Raw genomic sequence first — 16,750 nt, forward strand, 5'->3', positions numbered from 1 at the left:
TCATCTGCAAACAGTGACAGTTTAACTTCTTCTTTACCAATCTGGATGCCTTTTATTTCTTTGTGTTGTCTGATTGCTTGGCTAGGATCTCCAATACTATGTCGAATAAAAGTGGGGAGAGTGGGTATCCTTCTCTTATTCCCAATCATAGCTGAAAGGCTTACAGCTTTTTGCTGTTAAATATGATGTTGGCTGTGGGTTTGTCATATATGGATTTTATTACGTTGACGTACTTGCCCTCTATACTCATTTTTTTTTAGAGTATCATGAATGGATTGTGAATTTTGTCAAATGTTTTTCAGCATGTATTGAGATGATCATGTGGTTTTCATCCTTTTTGTTGATGTGGTGTATGATGTTGATGGATTTTTGAATATTGTCCCATGCTTGGAATAAATCCCACTTGATCGTAGTGTATGATCTTTTTGATGTATTTTTGAATTCAGTCTCCTACTATTTTCTTGAGTATTTTTTCATCTATGTTCATCAGGGATATTGGTCTGTAATTTTTTTCTGTGGTGTCTTTGTGTGGTTTGGTATTAGAGTGATCCTGGCTTCATAGAAAGGGTTTGTAAGTATTCCCTCCTCTTCTACCTTTTAGAAAACTATAAGGAATGATGGGTATTAGGTCTTCTTTAAATGTTTGATAAAATTCAGCGGTGAAGCCATCTGGTATGAGGATTTTGTTCTTTGGTAGTTTTTTTATTACCAGTTAAATTTCATCCCTGATAATTGGACTGTACAGATTTTCCGTTTCTTCTTGTGTTAGTCTTGGAAGGTTGTATTTTACTAGAAAGTTATCCATTACTTTGAGGTTATCCAATTTGTTAGCATATAATGTTTCATAGTATTCTCTAATAATTCTTTGTATTTCTGTGGTGTCTGTAGTGATTTTTCCTTTCTCATTTCTAATTCTGTTTATGTGTGTAGACTCTTTTTTTTCTTGATAAGTCTGGCTAGGGGTTTATCTCCTTTGTTTATTTTCTCAAAGAACAGCTGCTGCTTTCATTGATTCTTTCTATTGTTTTATTCTTCTCAATTTTATTTATTTCTTCTCTGATCTTAATTGTGTTCCTCCTTCTACTGACTTTGGGTCTCATTTGTTCTTCTTTGTCTAGTTTCATTAATTGTGAGTTTAGACTGTTCATTTGGATTGTTCTTCTTTCGTGAGATAAGCCTGTATTGCTACATACTTTTCTTTTAGGGCTGCCTTCACTGCATCTCAGAGAAGTTGGGGTGTTAAACTGCTGTTTTCATTTGTCTCCATATATTGCTTGATCTCTGTTTTTATTTGGTCATTGATCCATTGATTGTTTAGGAACATATTGTTAAGCCTCCATGTGTTTGTAGGCTTTTTTGTTTTCTTTGCACAATTTACTTGTAGTTTCATACCTTTCTGGTCTGAAAAGTTGGTTGGCACAATTGCAATCCTTATGAATATGCTGAGGCTTTTTTTGAGGCCTAGTATGTGATCTATTCTAGAAAATTTTCCATGTGCACTTGAGAAGAATGTGTATCCTGATGCTTTTTTGGTGGAGTGTTCTGTACATGTCTGTTAGGTCCATCTGTTCTAATGTGTTGTTCAGTGCCTCTGTTTCCTTACTTATTTTCTGTCTGGTTGATCTTTTCTTTGGAGTGAGTGGAGTGTTGAAGTCTCCTAGAATGAATGCATTGCATTCCATTTCCCCCTTTAATTCTGTTAGCATTTGCTTCACATATTTGGGTGCTCCTATGTTGGGTACATAGATATTTATAATGGTTATATCCTCTTGTTGGACTGCCCCATTCTCATTATGTAATGTCCTTCTGTGTCTCTTGTTACTTTCTTTGTTTTGAAGTCTATTTTGTCTGATACAAGTACTGCAACACCTGCTTTTTTCTCCCTATCGTTTGCATGAAATATCTTTTTCCATCCCTTCACTTTTAGTCTGTGTATGTCTTTGGTTTTGAAGTGAGTCTCTCGTATGCAGCATATAGATGGGTCTTGTTTTTTTTTTTATCCATTCTGTAACTCTATGTCTTTTGATTGGTGCATTCAGTCCATTTACATTTAGCGTAATTATCAATAGATATGTACTTATTGGCATTGCAGGCTTTAGATTCCTGGTTACCAAAGGTTCAAGGGCAGCTTCTTTAGTATCTAAGACTGTAACTTAACTCACTTATCATGGTATTTCAAACACAATCCAAAGGTTCTTTTTTTTTTTTTTCATCTTTATTTTTCTTCCTCTTCCACTCTTTATATGTTCGGTGTCATATTCTATACTCTTTGTGTATCCCTTGACTGACTTTTTGGGTAGCTGATTTAATTTTACATTTGTTTAGTAATTAATTGGTCTACTTCCTTTACTGTGATTTCATTTTCTCTGGTGACAGCTCTTTAGCCTTAGGAGCACTGCCATCTAGAGCAGTCTCTTTAAAATTCACTGTAGTGATATTTTGTGGGAGATAAATTCTGTCACCTTTTGCTTCTCTGGGAATTGTTTAATTCCTGTTTCAAATTTAAATGATAATCTTGCCAGGCAGAGTATTCTTGGTTTGAGGCCCTTCTATTTCATTACATTAAATATATCATGTCACTCCTTCCTGGCCTGTGAGGTTTCTGTTGAGAAGTCTGATGATAGCCTGATGGGTTTTCCTTTCTATGTGATCTTTCTTCTCTCTCTGGCTGGGTTGAATACTCTGTCCTTGTCCTTGATCGTTGCCATTTTAATTATTATATGTCTTCGTATTGTCTTCCTTGGGTCCCTTGTATTGGGAGATCTGTGCACTTCCATGGCCTGAGTGACTGTTTCCTTCCCAACATTGGGGAAGTTTTCAGCAATTATTTTCTCAAAAAGACTTCCTATCCCTTTTTCTCTCTCTTCCTCTTCTGGTACCCCTGTAATGTGAATATTGTTTTGTTTGGATTGGTCACAGAGTTGTCTTATTATTCTTTCATTCCTAGACATCCTTTTTCTCTCTGTGCCTCAGCTTCTTTGTACTCCTGTTCTCTAGTTTCTATTCCATTTATCATCTCTACCTCTTCTAATCTGCTTTTAAATCCTGTATTTTTAAAAATTTCTGTCTCTTTCTTGAAGTCATCGCTGAGATCTTGAATATTTTTCTGTAGCTCTATGAGCATGTTTATTATTTTTATTTTCAAATCTTTTTCAAGAAGATTATTGATTTCAGTTTCACTGGGTCCTGTTTCAATTGTTTGAGGGATTTTGGATTCAACAAAGTTCTTTTGCCTTTTCATATTCCTACTGAATATTCTGGAATAACAACTTTGTGTAGGCAGTGCCCTCTAGTGCCCAGAAGCTCTACTATCTGGTACTTCCCTGCCCCTGGAGCGATGGTGGGGTCTGGCAAGTGGTGCCCGTGCCTGCCTATAGGAAAGAGCTCTTTCTTGCTTCCTGGCCACAGTGCCTGCCTCCACTGCTAGGGCCAGTGGCCTGAGCACATGTGGGCAGCCTCTGAATTATGTACCTGTAGCTTCCCTAGGCTGGGCTGCTCTCTGGCTGTCCTGGTGTGATGGCAGGGGCAATATGTTTGTGAGCCTATTCTGGCTGGGAGGAAGGAGCGACAGGCTGTGTATTGTGGTATGGGACCTTGGGACTGTGTTGCCAGCCAGGGGGATGGAGTGCATTAATCTCCTGAAAGTTCCCAACCTGCTGGGCTGAGTGTGCCTGTACGATTTTGTCCACCTGTCCTTTCTCCTGAGCAGCAAGCTCTGTGTAATCCTTGCCCCTTTAGCAGCCCCCTCACTCTTGGGAAGTCTTTCAAATCACCCACTTATCTTTTGTCACAGAGTGGCTGGTTGTGGGTACCTGTTCTTCATAAGCAGCTAGAATTTCAGTCTCTCCGGGTATTCTGCCTGTCTTTGCTTTCCAACCCCTCTAATCTCTAGAGCATCATGCAATTTGGGTTTGTGCTCCTGAAGTAGATCTCCGGGTTGGGTATTTAGCAGTCCTGGGCTTCTACTTTCTCCCTTCTCCATTTCTTTTCCTCTTGCCTGTGAGCTAGAGTGGCGGGGTGGGGGTGGAGGCTTGGGTGCTGCTAGATCATGGCTTTGCTACTTTACCCTTTTCCATGGGGTCTTCTCTTTTCCCCAGATGTAGGCAGTCTGTCGCAGTCTTCTTTCTGGTTCAGGATTAGTTGTATTTGCTGTTTTTCATGTTATATGTGTGGTATTGGGAGGAGATTTCTGCCTCACTTCTCATGCTGCTGCCATCTTTATCTGACCCACTTAAAGTTTTTAAGTTCCTGTTAGGCAACATTGCTTAGGGTTTCAGGAAATAGTTTTCAATCAAAGTAGGTTTACTTTGACCATTCTTACAGCATTGATCCAAGATTAAGTGAGTGGTTTTTATTTTAAAGACTGAATCCTGTATAGCTTGATTTCTTATCATAATATATATGTAGGATTATACATAGAGCACCAGAGTTCTATAGTCCCAAATATATTTTTCTCTGTAATTTTGTAGAAGAGGACACTGGTGAGTGGTGAGGACTAGAGGGACAACATATTGCCTCTCTTTAAGCTTTTCATAAAGTAATATATCTGAGACTGTTTTCTCTTCCATTTGGGTACAAGCAGGTGGGGCTGAGTTGGAGAAGCAGAGAGATAGTGAAATGTAGTTGGGCCAAAAATTTCTTTAACTATATAGAACAAAAGTTATTTTAAAGTCAGTATTACTTGTGAATATTTTTGAAGTGAGGTTTGTTTATAGTTTGCATTAGGGGAAATTTTAAGAAATATGATTAAAATGAGAAGTTACTTAAAGATTGCATTAAAGATGAATTCGATTTATTAAAAGTAGAATAAATGATTTAATAAATAGATTTGTGTTGAATTTGCTTGTGATTTGTTTTTATTTGTTCTGTTTCTTGATTAAACCAATAAATATTAAAAGAAAAAAGCAACAGGGAAGTATGGGATCAGAAACTTAAAATTAGACTGCTCCATTTTATTAGCTCTTACCTATTTATTTGACTCATTTGGATTTTTCATTTTTTTCTTTTTAGTTTCAGAAGTCCTATCCTGAAGTCTATCAAGAAAGATTTCCTACACCAGAAAGTGAAGCACTTCTGTTTCCAGAAAAACCGAAACCGAAACCACAGCTGCTAATGTGGGCACTAAAAAACCCTTTCCAACCATTTCAAAGAACTAGAAGTTTTCGGATGTAATACTTCTGTAGCTGTTAAAGATTTCTCTTGCTTTCTTGAGCAAATGGGTGGTTAGAGAACTACTGTGGTGGTAGAAGAAAGAAGAGCAGAAATATAAACTACTGAAATTATAAAGATTATGTCACCTCAGAAATTGTTGAGCCATTGTCAGTATTTTCATAAACCTCAATGCTATTTTTAAAGTGTACAAATCGGTTAAAAATTGTGAGACAAATATATAACAGTAATGTTAACGTGTTTGTAATTGTTACAAAATTTAAGGAAATTTTCATTTTTTAATTTGTTTTTCATAGTGTTTGCAAAATAATTGTGTGCATATCCTACTTACTGATGTTGTTGTTAGAACCAAGTCTCAAGAATAGTGTATATACTTGACTAAGACAGACACTGGGTACTGTTACTGTGATGTTATTAATAGCCAATTGCGATTTCTCCTGTGTAAGTTCTAGTTTTCACTGTTGCACAAAGATTCTTTATGTCCTATATTATGAAGACTGTATCTTCTATTGCAGATTTGTTGACAGAGTTTATGAAAGCTGGTTCTTTTATAACATGTACTTGCTGGGGTTTGCCATAGTGGAGTAAATTTTCAACTGCATATAGTGGTATAATTCCAGTCTTGGCTCAAGATGGAAAATTGAACTGGATAAATTCTTTCAGTCCCTTTAGACCTGTGATTTTAAGTCGTATCTTTATTGTTTTATATAACACATGAATGGGTTAAGTAAAATAAGATTACTTCCTTTATAATTTTATTTTCCTCAGCTTCCTTATCCTAATGAAAATAAGTGGAATGTCAATAAATGCTGTCTTATTTACTGTACATGGATTTTTTTTGGCCTTTATTAAGGTCTGAGAGTATCCTCAAATGTGAAAAATCTTTGCCTTGGCCAATGTTCTCACATCAATCACTTATTTCTGTGATAAAGTAAGAAGTGAGATTTGGGCTTTTATACTATCCTTCAGGAGGATGTTTTGTTCATTTCTTTTGCTTCACTTTGCCCTTTTGCAAATAGTGGTACACTTAGATTATGGATTGTCTGGAAGGTTTTTGAAAGCAATTACCTAAAAAGGTAAAAGTAACACTCACTAATCAGCTTGCTCTGCTCTTTGGAGTGAGCTTTCTTTGCACTTGAGAGCTGCCCCTGTTCTCTTCCAACAGAATGCCTCCTACAATTGACTCAGATTTCGCTTACTTAAAAATGGATAAAAGTATTCCTGTTGGTTTGGGTACCACCTTATCTTCCAAATATTTGAAATAATGGGAGATTTTTAATGTTCAAGTATTTCTCCTCAGACTTTGGAATTCTGTTTAGAGCAAAGAATTAAGTCTACTTTCTGCTCTTTCTGTGCTCCAAGGTAGGGTTTACTTTCCAGAATCTCTTTGGAAATGTATATTGCTGTTTCCTTCCTTCCTTCCCTCCCTCCCTTCCTCCCTCCCTCCTTCCTTTCTTCCCTCCCTCCTTCCTTCCTTCCTTCCTTCCTTCCTTCCTTCCTTCCTTCCTTCCTTCCTTCCTTCCTTCCTTCCTTCCTTCCTTCCTTCCTTCCTTCCTTCCTTCCTTCCTTCCTTCCTTCCTTCCTTCCTTCCTTCCTTCCTTCCTTCCTTCCTTCCCTCCCTCCCTCCCTCCCTCCCTCCCTCCCTCCCTTCTTTCTTTCAGATGACCTTTTTAAAAAGTGTAACATACTTACAGAGAAATTATAAAACAACCACCATTTCAGTGTGAAGTTGATGACTGCATAGTAACAATTTTTCAAACTGGTTGCACCAATTAGTATTCCCATCAGCAGTTTCAGAATTCCTTTTGCTTAACATCCTCACCAAAACTTGCTATTGTCAGAGTTTGAATTTTTGCCAATGTATAATGAATGGTTTCTCATTATTACTATGGCTGAAGTTTTTCCATTTTTATTTTTAATTTTTCTACTTTTATTCATATTTTAACATTTGCTTGTCAAGCTACACATATATACAAACACACATCGCTGTTGAGATTCTGTTTTAGACTGTATTAAATCCATAAATCAATTTGGACAGAATTGCTATCTTTACAATATTAGGTCTTTCAGTTCAATAGTTTATCCCCCTCCATTTATTTAGAATAAAAGAAAAATGTTTAAATTTCTCTTCAGAAGTTTGCAAATCTTTTCTTTTTTTTTGTTCTTAGGTATTTGGTACTTAAAAAAAAAGTTAATGCCAAAAATTTCAAATATACACAAAAGTACAGGTAACAAACAGTACCCTAATTTCAACAGTTACTATTAAACTGATAAATACCTTGATGTTTGATCCTATTGTAAATTGGGTTATTTTGAAATGTCTATTTTCTGTATTTGCTTATATAGAGGATAAAACTGGTTTCTGTGCCCAACAGCCTTGCTAGACTTTCTGTTGATTCTAAGCCTCTGGTGTGGTTCTTTTGGATTTCCTGCATACACCACATAAGCAAACTGACAGTTTTTGTTTTACAGTTCTGTGCTTGACAACATCTGAAATGTCCCCAGTGAACCTGCCTTTGTGTTTATGCCTTGTGTAACTCTCTTGGAGTGTGGGTTGGATGTAGACACACAGATGGAATGTGGCAAAAGTGGTGGGATATCACTTGGGGGTAGATTATGGAAAGACCCTGGCTTCCATCCTCTTGCCCCCTCTCTTGGTCTCTCCTTGCCCTGCTCTGAGCAAAGCCAGCCGCCCTGCTGTGAATAACCCTACGGAGAGGCCCACCAGGCAAGGAACCGACGTCTCTGCCGAATTGCCAGTGAGGACAGGAGACCTGCCAACAGCTGTATGAGTGACCTTCAAAGTGAATATTCTGAGGCCGGCCAACAGCCATGTGAGTAATCTTGGAAGTGGATTTTCCCCTTAGTCAACCTTGAGTTGAAGGTAGCCTTAGCTGACACCTGGACTGCAGCCTGGGGGAGACCCTGAGCCAGAGGACTCAGCAAAGCTGTGCCTGGATTCCAGACTAACAGAAACTCCGAGAGGAAAAAATTGGTTGTTTTAAGCCACTTAATTCTGGAGTAACTTGTTAGGAAGCAATAGATACAAGCCACTTTCTATTCCCTCCTTCCTTCCTTCCTCCTCCTTCCCTCCATTTTTTTTATCATTATGAAAGTCATTTCAGTAAAGCATTTGTTTGCAATTTTTTCCATATTCTTGTATTTTAGATGTATCCCTTGTAAATAGCATATACTTGGATTATTTGTTTTTAAGAAACCAATTTGACAATCCTGATTTTTAACTGTAACAAATTGTATTTAATGTAATTATATTTGGGTATAAATCTTTATTGGTGCTTTTTAACTTTTTGTCTCCACCTTCTTGCATTTATTTGCATTTTTTCTACTGGGCTGAATGTTAAACATTCCATTTATAATTCTGTTGGATCTCTAGAAATTACATCTTGCATCTTAATTTATCAAAGTTTAAAGTTAGTACCGTTTACCTTTGTCTAGACTATTCAGAGACCTTAAAGCACTAAGAATAACCTCCCAAATTAGATATTGTTGTAATGTATTTTATCATATTTAAGTCTCATATTGTTATATACAGTCCTTGCTTATGACTTACTCATGTATATTACCACTTTTTTCCTTCTTAAAGTACATTCTTTAGAATTTATCTATAATAAGGGTTTGCTGGGTTTTGCTTTCTTAATAGCTTTATCGAGATATAATTCACATACCATACAACTAACCCATTTAAAGTACATAATTCAATTGTTTCTGGTATATTTAAAAAGATGTGGTAAAATATATGTAACATAAATTTTACTATTTATTCATTTTTAAGGGTACAATTCAGTGTAAAAAATGACCTCATTCTTTAAAGATATTTCTGCTGCATACAGAAGTCTAGGTTGGTAGTTATTTTATTTTTGTACATTGTAGTTATTATTCATATGTTAGCTGGCTTCCCATGTTACTGTTGAGACGTCACCTGCCACTCTGATTGTCATTCCTTTATAGATAATGTATCTTCTTTCCGCAAGCTGCTTTTTAAGATTTTTATCTTTGGTGGTGCAGTTTATCATGCTGCATCTACTTTATATGATGTACTTTATAAAAATTATTCTGGTTGGGATTTGTGGGTCTTCTTAAATAAGGACTGAGGTCTTTCATCACTTTAGGTATTGCCTTTGTCTCTCCTCTGTTTTTGAATCTCTAAACATATTTTAGCTCTTCATTTTCTTCCACTTCTTCCATTTTAGCACTGCTCACTTCAGGTCTCGTCTCCTGTTAAATTCCTACACCTGCTAGTGTGGAATTTACATCCATTTTGCAGCTCAGAAATCTGAGACGCTGTAAGGTTGGGTAACTCCCCTCAGATTTCTCCACTTGAGAGTAATGTTACAGGCTGTAGCAACCAGCTCTGACTGCAGAGCCCAGGCCTCCTGACTAAGATGGCTTTCTTTTTTTCTGTCCCCATTAAGCAGTAGCTCCCATTCCCAGTCTCATCCACACCTGCCAACCCCATTCTGCTTTCTTTTGTTTTAAATTGAAGTATCATTGATATACACTCTTATATTAGTTTCAAGCATATTCAACAGTTACCAGTGCAACAACATGGATGGACCTAGAGGGTATTATGCTAAGATGTCTTCTTGTCTCCCCATGAACTGTTTTATGGGTTTTTATGAATACTTTTTAACTACTCAACATCTCACATGTTATTTTTCAACCTATACTTTCTAAAACTTAAGATCTCAATTTCTTCTTGATTTTCAGTGTTTTCATATCCTAATCAACTTTGCTGAATTCATTTCAAGTTTCTTCTGGTCACTATCTACAAATAACTGCTGAAGGTTTTTCATTGCGTTTGCCACAGATTGCCACAAAAAAATTCAGCAACAGTGATGAAAAAGTATTTCTTTGAAGCTCCATGGATGCAATCATGTATTTGCTTTATTTGCAGGTATGATGTTTAAGGTTCTTTTAAAAAATTTTATATGTAATTCTTTTCTTTTTAAGTATGATGAGTAGAAACTGCCACAGGGACTGTCATTGCACTGAGAGACTATGATAAGGAGTTTATCAAATTAGTGTTTTATACAGAAAATTTCAGAGCACTATAGCAAATTTTTAAGTTGAATGTACCCTTATAAGAGCAGGGTATTGGAATTCAGCCACTCATCATTCAGACTTATCACACGTATTTGTAGTCCTGCATCTGCCTTTAAGGAACTGCTACCAGAGGTCTAGCAAATGTAAGGCATAGGTCATGACTTAGCATTTGTTTTCCAGGAGCTTGATTCTGATTCTCACATCTAGAAAACAGTTTCTATACATTTTTATAGGAAATACAACTTAAAATGAGTCAATATTTGTGAGCTGTTTTTGTACAAGGAAAGAAAGTGAAATATTCTTATGTTTGGGATATCACAAAATCTTTTATCACAATTAAAAGAAGAATCAGTTAAAATGGCTCTTTACCATATGGGTATGGCTAACTTAAATTATATCTTCACTTTTAACCTCAAGAACAAAAACCTGCTAACATTAAAGGCCTGGAGTAAAGTAAGGGTGTCATTACCTATTAAAATCAGTAGTAAGAGGTAATTGAACTATATGTCTATCTGTTGCCTTAGTATCTTCCTAAATATGAAGTATTCACTACAGAATGAGATACTGGAAATCCTAATTTTATGGCATTTAGAACCAATCTTGTATTTCCTTGCTTAAGACAACATAACCTGCAAAAAAGTATGATACCTTGACATCTTTGTATATTGGGTCTCCCAGGTAAACAAATTACTATAAAAGATAAACTGTGATTATTAGGCCTTAATGAAACTTTGGGTATCCAAGTGATTTGAAAATTGGTATCTGGTACCACATTAATAAACAGAGAATTTGCTTTGGTTATTTATATCAACTTGGAAATGCATTTATTATCTAATTTTGTAGAACAAAATACACTGCCTGGGATAAATGGATATATTCACAGATTGAGTGTAAATGTGTAATTTCTGTTGGACTTTTTTGTGTTTCAGTGTCTACTTAACCTCATGTTCAAACTTTAAATTTGAGGAAATAAAATGGGAACAATATAGGATAATAGGGTACAAGCCCAATAAAAAATTTAAAATGTCACCTTCATTTGTTTATGTGCATATTTGTGTTGCTATGTAAGTTTCATAATTTCCTAGTGAACCTCAGATTTAGTTAAAAATCTATTCATAGTTTTTGCAAATTCCATCTAGGAGAATTATTAAGTGAATTGTTCGCTTCATTTGAGGATCTAGAATACATTACATTTTCTATAAAAGGTGCCTATTTCAAAATAATAATGTATATATATATATATATATTTGGCTAGTTCTCCTCACTTTCTAATTCCTCTTTGAGGCTGTTTTGTGAAAACTGAGAACACTTGAAACTATCCAGAGCCTTTTCTAGAGAATATTACAAAAGTTATTCTCCCTTCCTCCAATCCCTTCAAATTTAACATATTGCTGCCAGCATCTCTACAATAGCAATAACAAGATAGTATTCTTGAGTAAAAAATTCTAGTAAAACATTAAAGCTTTATTTTAAAGAACAGAGGACTAAAGGTTATTTTCATAAGAAATGAGTAAACTATAATTGATATTTAAAATTAAAGTACTTTTATTTTGATCAGTGTAGGCTAAGCCAACATGGGAATGAAGAGACCTTTTGTTCAGTTTCCACTAAAAACCTGTGACCTTTAGAAGGGTCCTGTGACACACAGTTCAGTGATAATTTACCAAAATAGCAGGATGGTTTGCTGCTAAAAATAGTTATACCAGTATAAATGCAATCTCTGATTTTCTGGGAGGCCATGATTCCAGTTATCTCCAGTTAGTGATATCTATATCTGTGTATCTATACTTTAAAATCAGTTGTGTTTTAGATTCATTTGTTTACTAAAGCAAAGTCAAACCATGGGAAAGATATTCTGAAGATTAGAATTATGTGGCTGAAAGCTACCCCATGTGAAATATTAAAACTGACCATAAAATGAGGCAGAGAGGAAAATAACAATTAAAATCAGCCTTTTTTGCCTACCGATACTGCATTTTTTAAATTAAACCTGGATTTTTGTCCATATGAAAGTTTGTCCTGAAGATTCAGATCTTATAAAAGCTTTTTGGACACTTAGAAATAATTTTAAGACTTTTCTAAGCAGAATGCACAAATCTAATTGGATAATATTGCCTTAGTGTTCCAACTCTTAATGATCATCTGAAACAATAATTAACATTTAAAAATACACTGACATCATTTGTAAATTTAACTTTCTACTGATCAGAGTGCCAAGTATAATTAGACACGATTACTGCCTAAGGGTGGTGAAGGTTTTGATTTCAGGAAGTTTCCCACTCTCAGCTTTTCACAGAGAAGTGAATTTGATGATTGTTAAGGCCCATCTGCTTTAGGGGACTTTTCACAAGTCATGTTCCATCTGACCAGGACAGATGTACCCAGTAGGGGCAGTCTTGTGTTGGTAATTATTGTACCAGAAAGGAAAAACACAAGGATTCTACTTAAGAGTCCAGTATATTTCATGTAATTAGGAAGCCATTATTTCTGGAAAGAGGAAAATGATCATTTTTATTGTAACAAAATAACTCTAGATAATATTTTGGTTCCTGTATTACCAAATTTTTCTCCAAAGCCCCAGAAGGCTCTATTTCTTGCTAATATTCTCCAAAAATGGTAAAAATGAGGAATTATCTAAATGCAGCAGCAGATAATTTAAGGTAAGTGTCAGATTATTAGATTTTAAGGTGAAAAAAAATTGCAAAATTTTGAGGAAAAAACCATGGAGGTAAGATAATTTTGTGCAAGTCAGCCCCTTGCCTCAGCTGTCATTTTTGCAATATGGGGAATAACTATGCTTGCTCGCTTTTCTTAAAATCCTTTTATTTTTATTCCTTGGACTAAACTAATCTTTTGATCTCTAAACCAAGCACTTTATAGTAAGCATAGTGATGGAATCCAGGATAAAACATGTATTTACTGATAATGCCTTTGGAGTTGATGATGTCACCATACTATAAGCAGTAAAGTAAGAGTAGCCCAGGAAGCATCTTAGAGTCACAGAGATGATTAGTGACTTTACTAGCGGTGGACAGTGCAGTGGAAGCCATATGTTAACAACGGCAAGCATCCCACGGGAGTGCCTGCGGAGGCTTTCATCGCCTACCCCTGCAGAGGCTTTCATCGCCTACCCCTGAAATAAACATAATAAAGTAAACACTGTATCTTTGCTAGTATAGATGCAACTTTACAGAAAGTCTGTTAGTCCCTTCTTTCCAACTAAGTGGTTACCCGAGGTCCCTCCCACTAGAATGTGTAGCATCCATATTGGTTAGAAATCAGAATGTTTGCATTTTAGGTTGTAGCCCTACCAGTAAACAGTTGGGCAGGTGACCTTGAGCAAATCACAACTTCTCTGGGCTTTGGTTTCCTCCTCAGTAACATAAAGGGATTGGATTTTGGAGGTCAGAATTCTCCAATGTCATTCAGGGACAGGAGATTAGGAGTTGCTGAGAGTGGAAGGGCCAGTGGAGAAATAAATGAAGTAGGAAGTCACACCATGAAGCGTTTGATATAAAAACAAAAATGCTGAATGCCCCACATTGGCCAAATAAATCCTTTGTGCAGAGGTGACAGTTTCTGGATTAGGTGATTTGTAAGGTCACTTCCAGTTCTAGTGATTCTGGGTTTTTTTTTTTAAACCATTTTCCAACTTGGCCCTTTATTATCTTGTGTTTATTTTCCCTTTTACATCTCCTTTTGTTGTGAGTAGAGTACTCGTATCAGCAAACTGAGTTCTGTATCAAATAGAAGAAACTCAACCAAAGGAAGTTGAAAGTCAGTGCTAATGCATCATAAAATGTTTTGTATTCCAAAACAAATGTTATCCTTATCTTAGGCTTGTCATAATGTGATTAACTTAACTTGAACTGCCATTTGCCTCTTTATATTATTATACTGTGTTGTTTAATCCACATTAGCTAACAAAAGTTTTCCTCATAAGCGTCAATGCTTACGTGTTATGTGTTTGTAACTGTTGTCAAATTCGTGAATGAAATATCCAAGAATTTTTGGTAGTCACTGTCCCAACATGAATTGTTGAGCCAACCTTTAGTCTCCTTGTATATGATCTGTTGTTTTTTTTTTTTTGCTAACTGGTGGCTTTTTACTCACATTGTCCTGTTGGTTAGAACAAAACAAATAATACTTTTCATTCCAAGAGTACTTTGTACAGTGATTTCGTGTATATTTTCTGATTTAATCCTTTCAAATTCCAGTAGGCAGACAGATGCAGATGAGGAAACTGAGTTCAGAGAGGTATCCAGTTACAAATGCAAAACTTCACCCTGGTTTTCTTTCTGATAATTTACCACCCTTCTGCTTCACCATGCTAAATCTTGTCACTGTTAGGTGAGGTACATGGGCTTGATCCAAGCTAATCCTGAAAGAGGGGTTTCCTGTATGCTCCATCTGTGCTCCTTCTTTCTTATTGGGGTCCTTTTCTCTTCATTCCCCACCTCCTCAGCTGTGCTCATGTGTTTACTGAGCACTGGTTTTAGATGAGACACCTTTTAGGGGCTGCCAAACAACCCGGTGACTGCACAGGATTGCCCTCTTACTTTAGGCTCACCACTCTGATGCCTCCTCCCCTCAGCATAACTCATCCAGGCTGCACTGCATTTCTTCCTGAGGACTAGGTAGCTATCCAGAGCTCTTTCACTCATTTATTTATTTATTTGGAGCCTTCATATGCCAGACCCTAGACGGGCGATGGGAGAGGAAAACAGATGGCTCTAACTCTGAATGGAGCTTAGCCCAGTAAAGAAAACAAACATGTCTCCATGTCACTGGAGAGGATGAACTTGGTATACAGGGTAGCTGGCAGGATATGGACGGTGCCACTGAGGAGCTAATATTTAAGCTGAACCCCAAAGAAAGTGTGCACCAGCCCAAAAGGCAGGGCAAAAGGCATTCATTTCCTCAGTGGAACCAGAAAAATAAGGTTCTAGTGGCAGCTAGAGATGATTTGCCATTTCATGTAGTCCAGATAAATGTAATATTTTAACATAGAGGCTTCATGGCTGTATCCAATGGTGTGGGTAATATCTAATGGAAATTGTATGAACTATGGCAGAACAGGCAGAGGAATTGTTTTAAGTGAGGAGTTTCATGGCATCCCACAAATAATGTCTCCAAGGTGGCTTCCTTGTCTATTTACACCAGCCTGTAGATCCAGACCCCAGTGCTCTTTGGAAATAATTTTTGGATCTTAGGGCATTGCTGCATTACAGTCTGGTCTCCTCCATGCTTGCACAGGGCATGCCTATGTTTGTTAGTACTATTGCATTTACAAAGGTTGGAAAAAAATTATTGGTATTGATGAAACTTCCTTGTGCCTTACTTTAAAGAGTCATCCTTTTATTTGCCCATTTCTGTTTTTCCATCAGCAGTCCGATATTCTGTGCCTCTGGGGCCTCTACTGTACCATTTCTTAATGTTTAATGAATGTTAGAACTGACTCTGCAAATGCATTGTCTTAATCTTGTTGCCTGCAGTGAGATGCTTTTAGTATTTTCTCCATATGTGAACTCAGTATTTTCCTTTAGCTTTTTCCTTAATTTCCATGTGGCTAATCCCCTTCTACTGCAGGGAGCCTGGATATTTATAGATTTCTTCCTTTCACTTTATCTTCAATAATTTGCTTTTTACATTCAGTGAACACATTCATCACAGTAAATGGGCTTTTCCTTATTCATATTGACTTGCATTTGTATAAACCAGACTCTCTTTTCATATCATTATTAATGTTCATGGCAATTTGCAGTAGCTTAGGAAGCTTGGTATTAGAACTGGTACACAGCTTCAAGTTGTCCTGTTAGATCAAATGATTCATGTCATTATGCCTTGTTTCAAGTTTTATTGTTAAGTCAAAACCAAGGTTATGGTTTTTTTTTCTTAATTGACTCAATATAAAATGTGAGTATTAACTAAACTCTATATTATTCCTCATTTCATTAAAATATTCTTGACTTGATAGCCCTTTTATGCACCAAAAGATACAAAATGTTCCTATTACCAGAGTTGAACATTTTCATAATCAAAACCTAATTTTTTAAACTTTTATAGCTCCTAGTAAATACAAATAGGGGATTGAGTTATAAGCAATTAACACTGGTCATAATTCGATGCTATGGCTTTCTGGTAGCTCAATTTATTTTAACAGATTCTAGAATGATATAATTTAAATTTCTTATGTGTATGCTTCATTTATGTTTTTTTAATATAAGGTAATTTTTTTCTATCACTATGCATGTCATCAGTTTGCAGATGGCAGGCAAGGATATAATGGGCAGGATTGTATTTCTGTTCTTAAGGCAAAAGAGATCATCATTTTTTATAGACTGTGCAGGTTTCTCAGAAAATACCTTTCAGAGCAGCTTTGTGTGCTTCTGAGAACCTTCTGAACCAGACACTTTGCTGTAAGACAGTCCTGTGCTTTCCTATTTTACTAACCGTTTTGATTGTTCCATAGCCTCTTCAGATATTAGTGGCATTTCCATGATTCCCATTGTATATG

The 16,750-nt window shown here is 36.2% G+C and overlaps 1 protein-coding gene across 1 annotated transcript in view; it reads left to right on the forward strand.

Annotated features, from left to right (window-relative positions):
• Positions 1-5,995, forward strand: part of DEPDC1B (DEP domain containing 1B) — a 103,135-nt gene extending 97,140 nt beyond the window's left edge. Inside the window, exon 11 of the mRNA XM_037022284.2 lies at positions 5,011-5,995. Within this exon, the coding sequence (XP_036878179.1) occupies positions 5,011-5,172 (162 nt within the window). The 3' untranslated portion in view covers positions 5,173-5,995. The remainder of the gene's footprint in view (positions 1-5,010) is intronic.
• Positions 5,996-16,750: the final 10,755 nt, after the last annotated feature.

Source organism: Manis javanica, chromosome 1, assembly GCF_040802235.1.
Source record: "Manis javanica isolate MJ-LG chromosome 1, MJ_LKY, whole genome shotgun sequence".
NCBI lineage: Eukaryota > Metazoa > Chordata > Mammalia > Pholidota > Manidae > Manis > Manis javanica.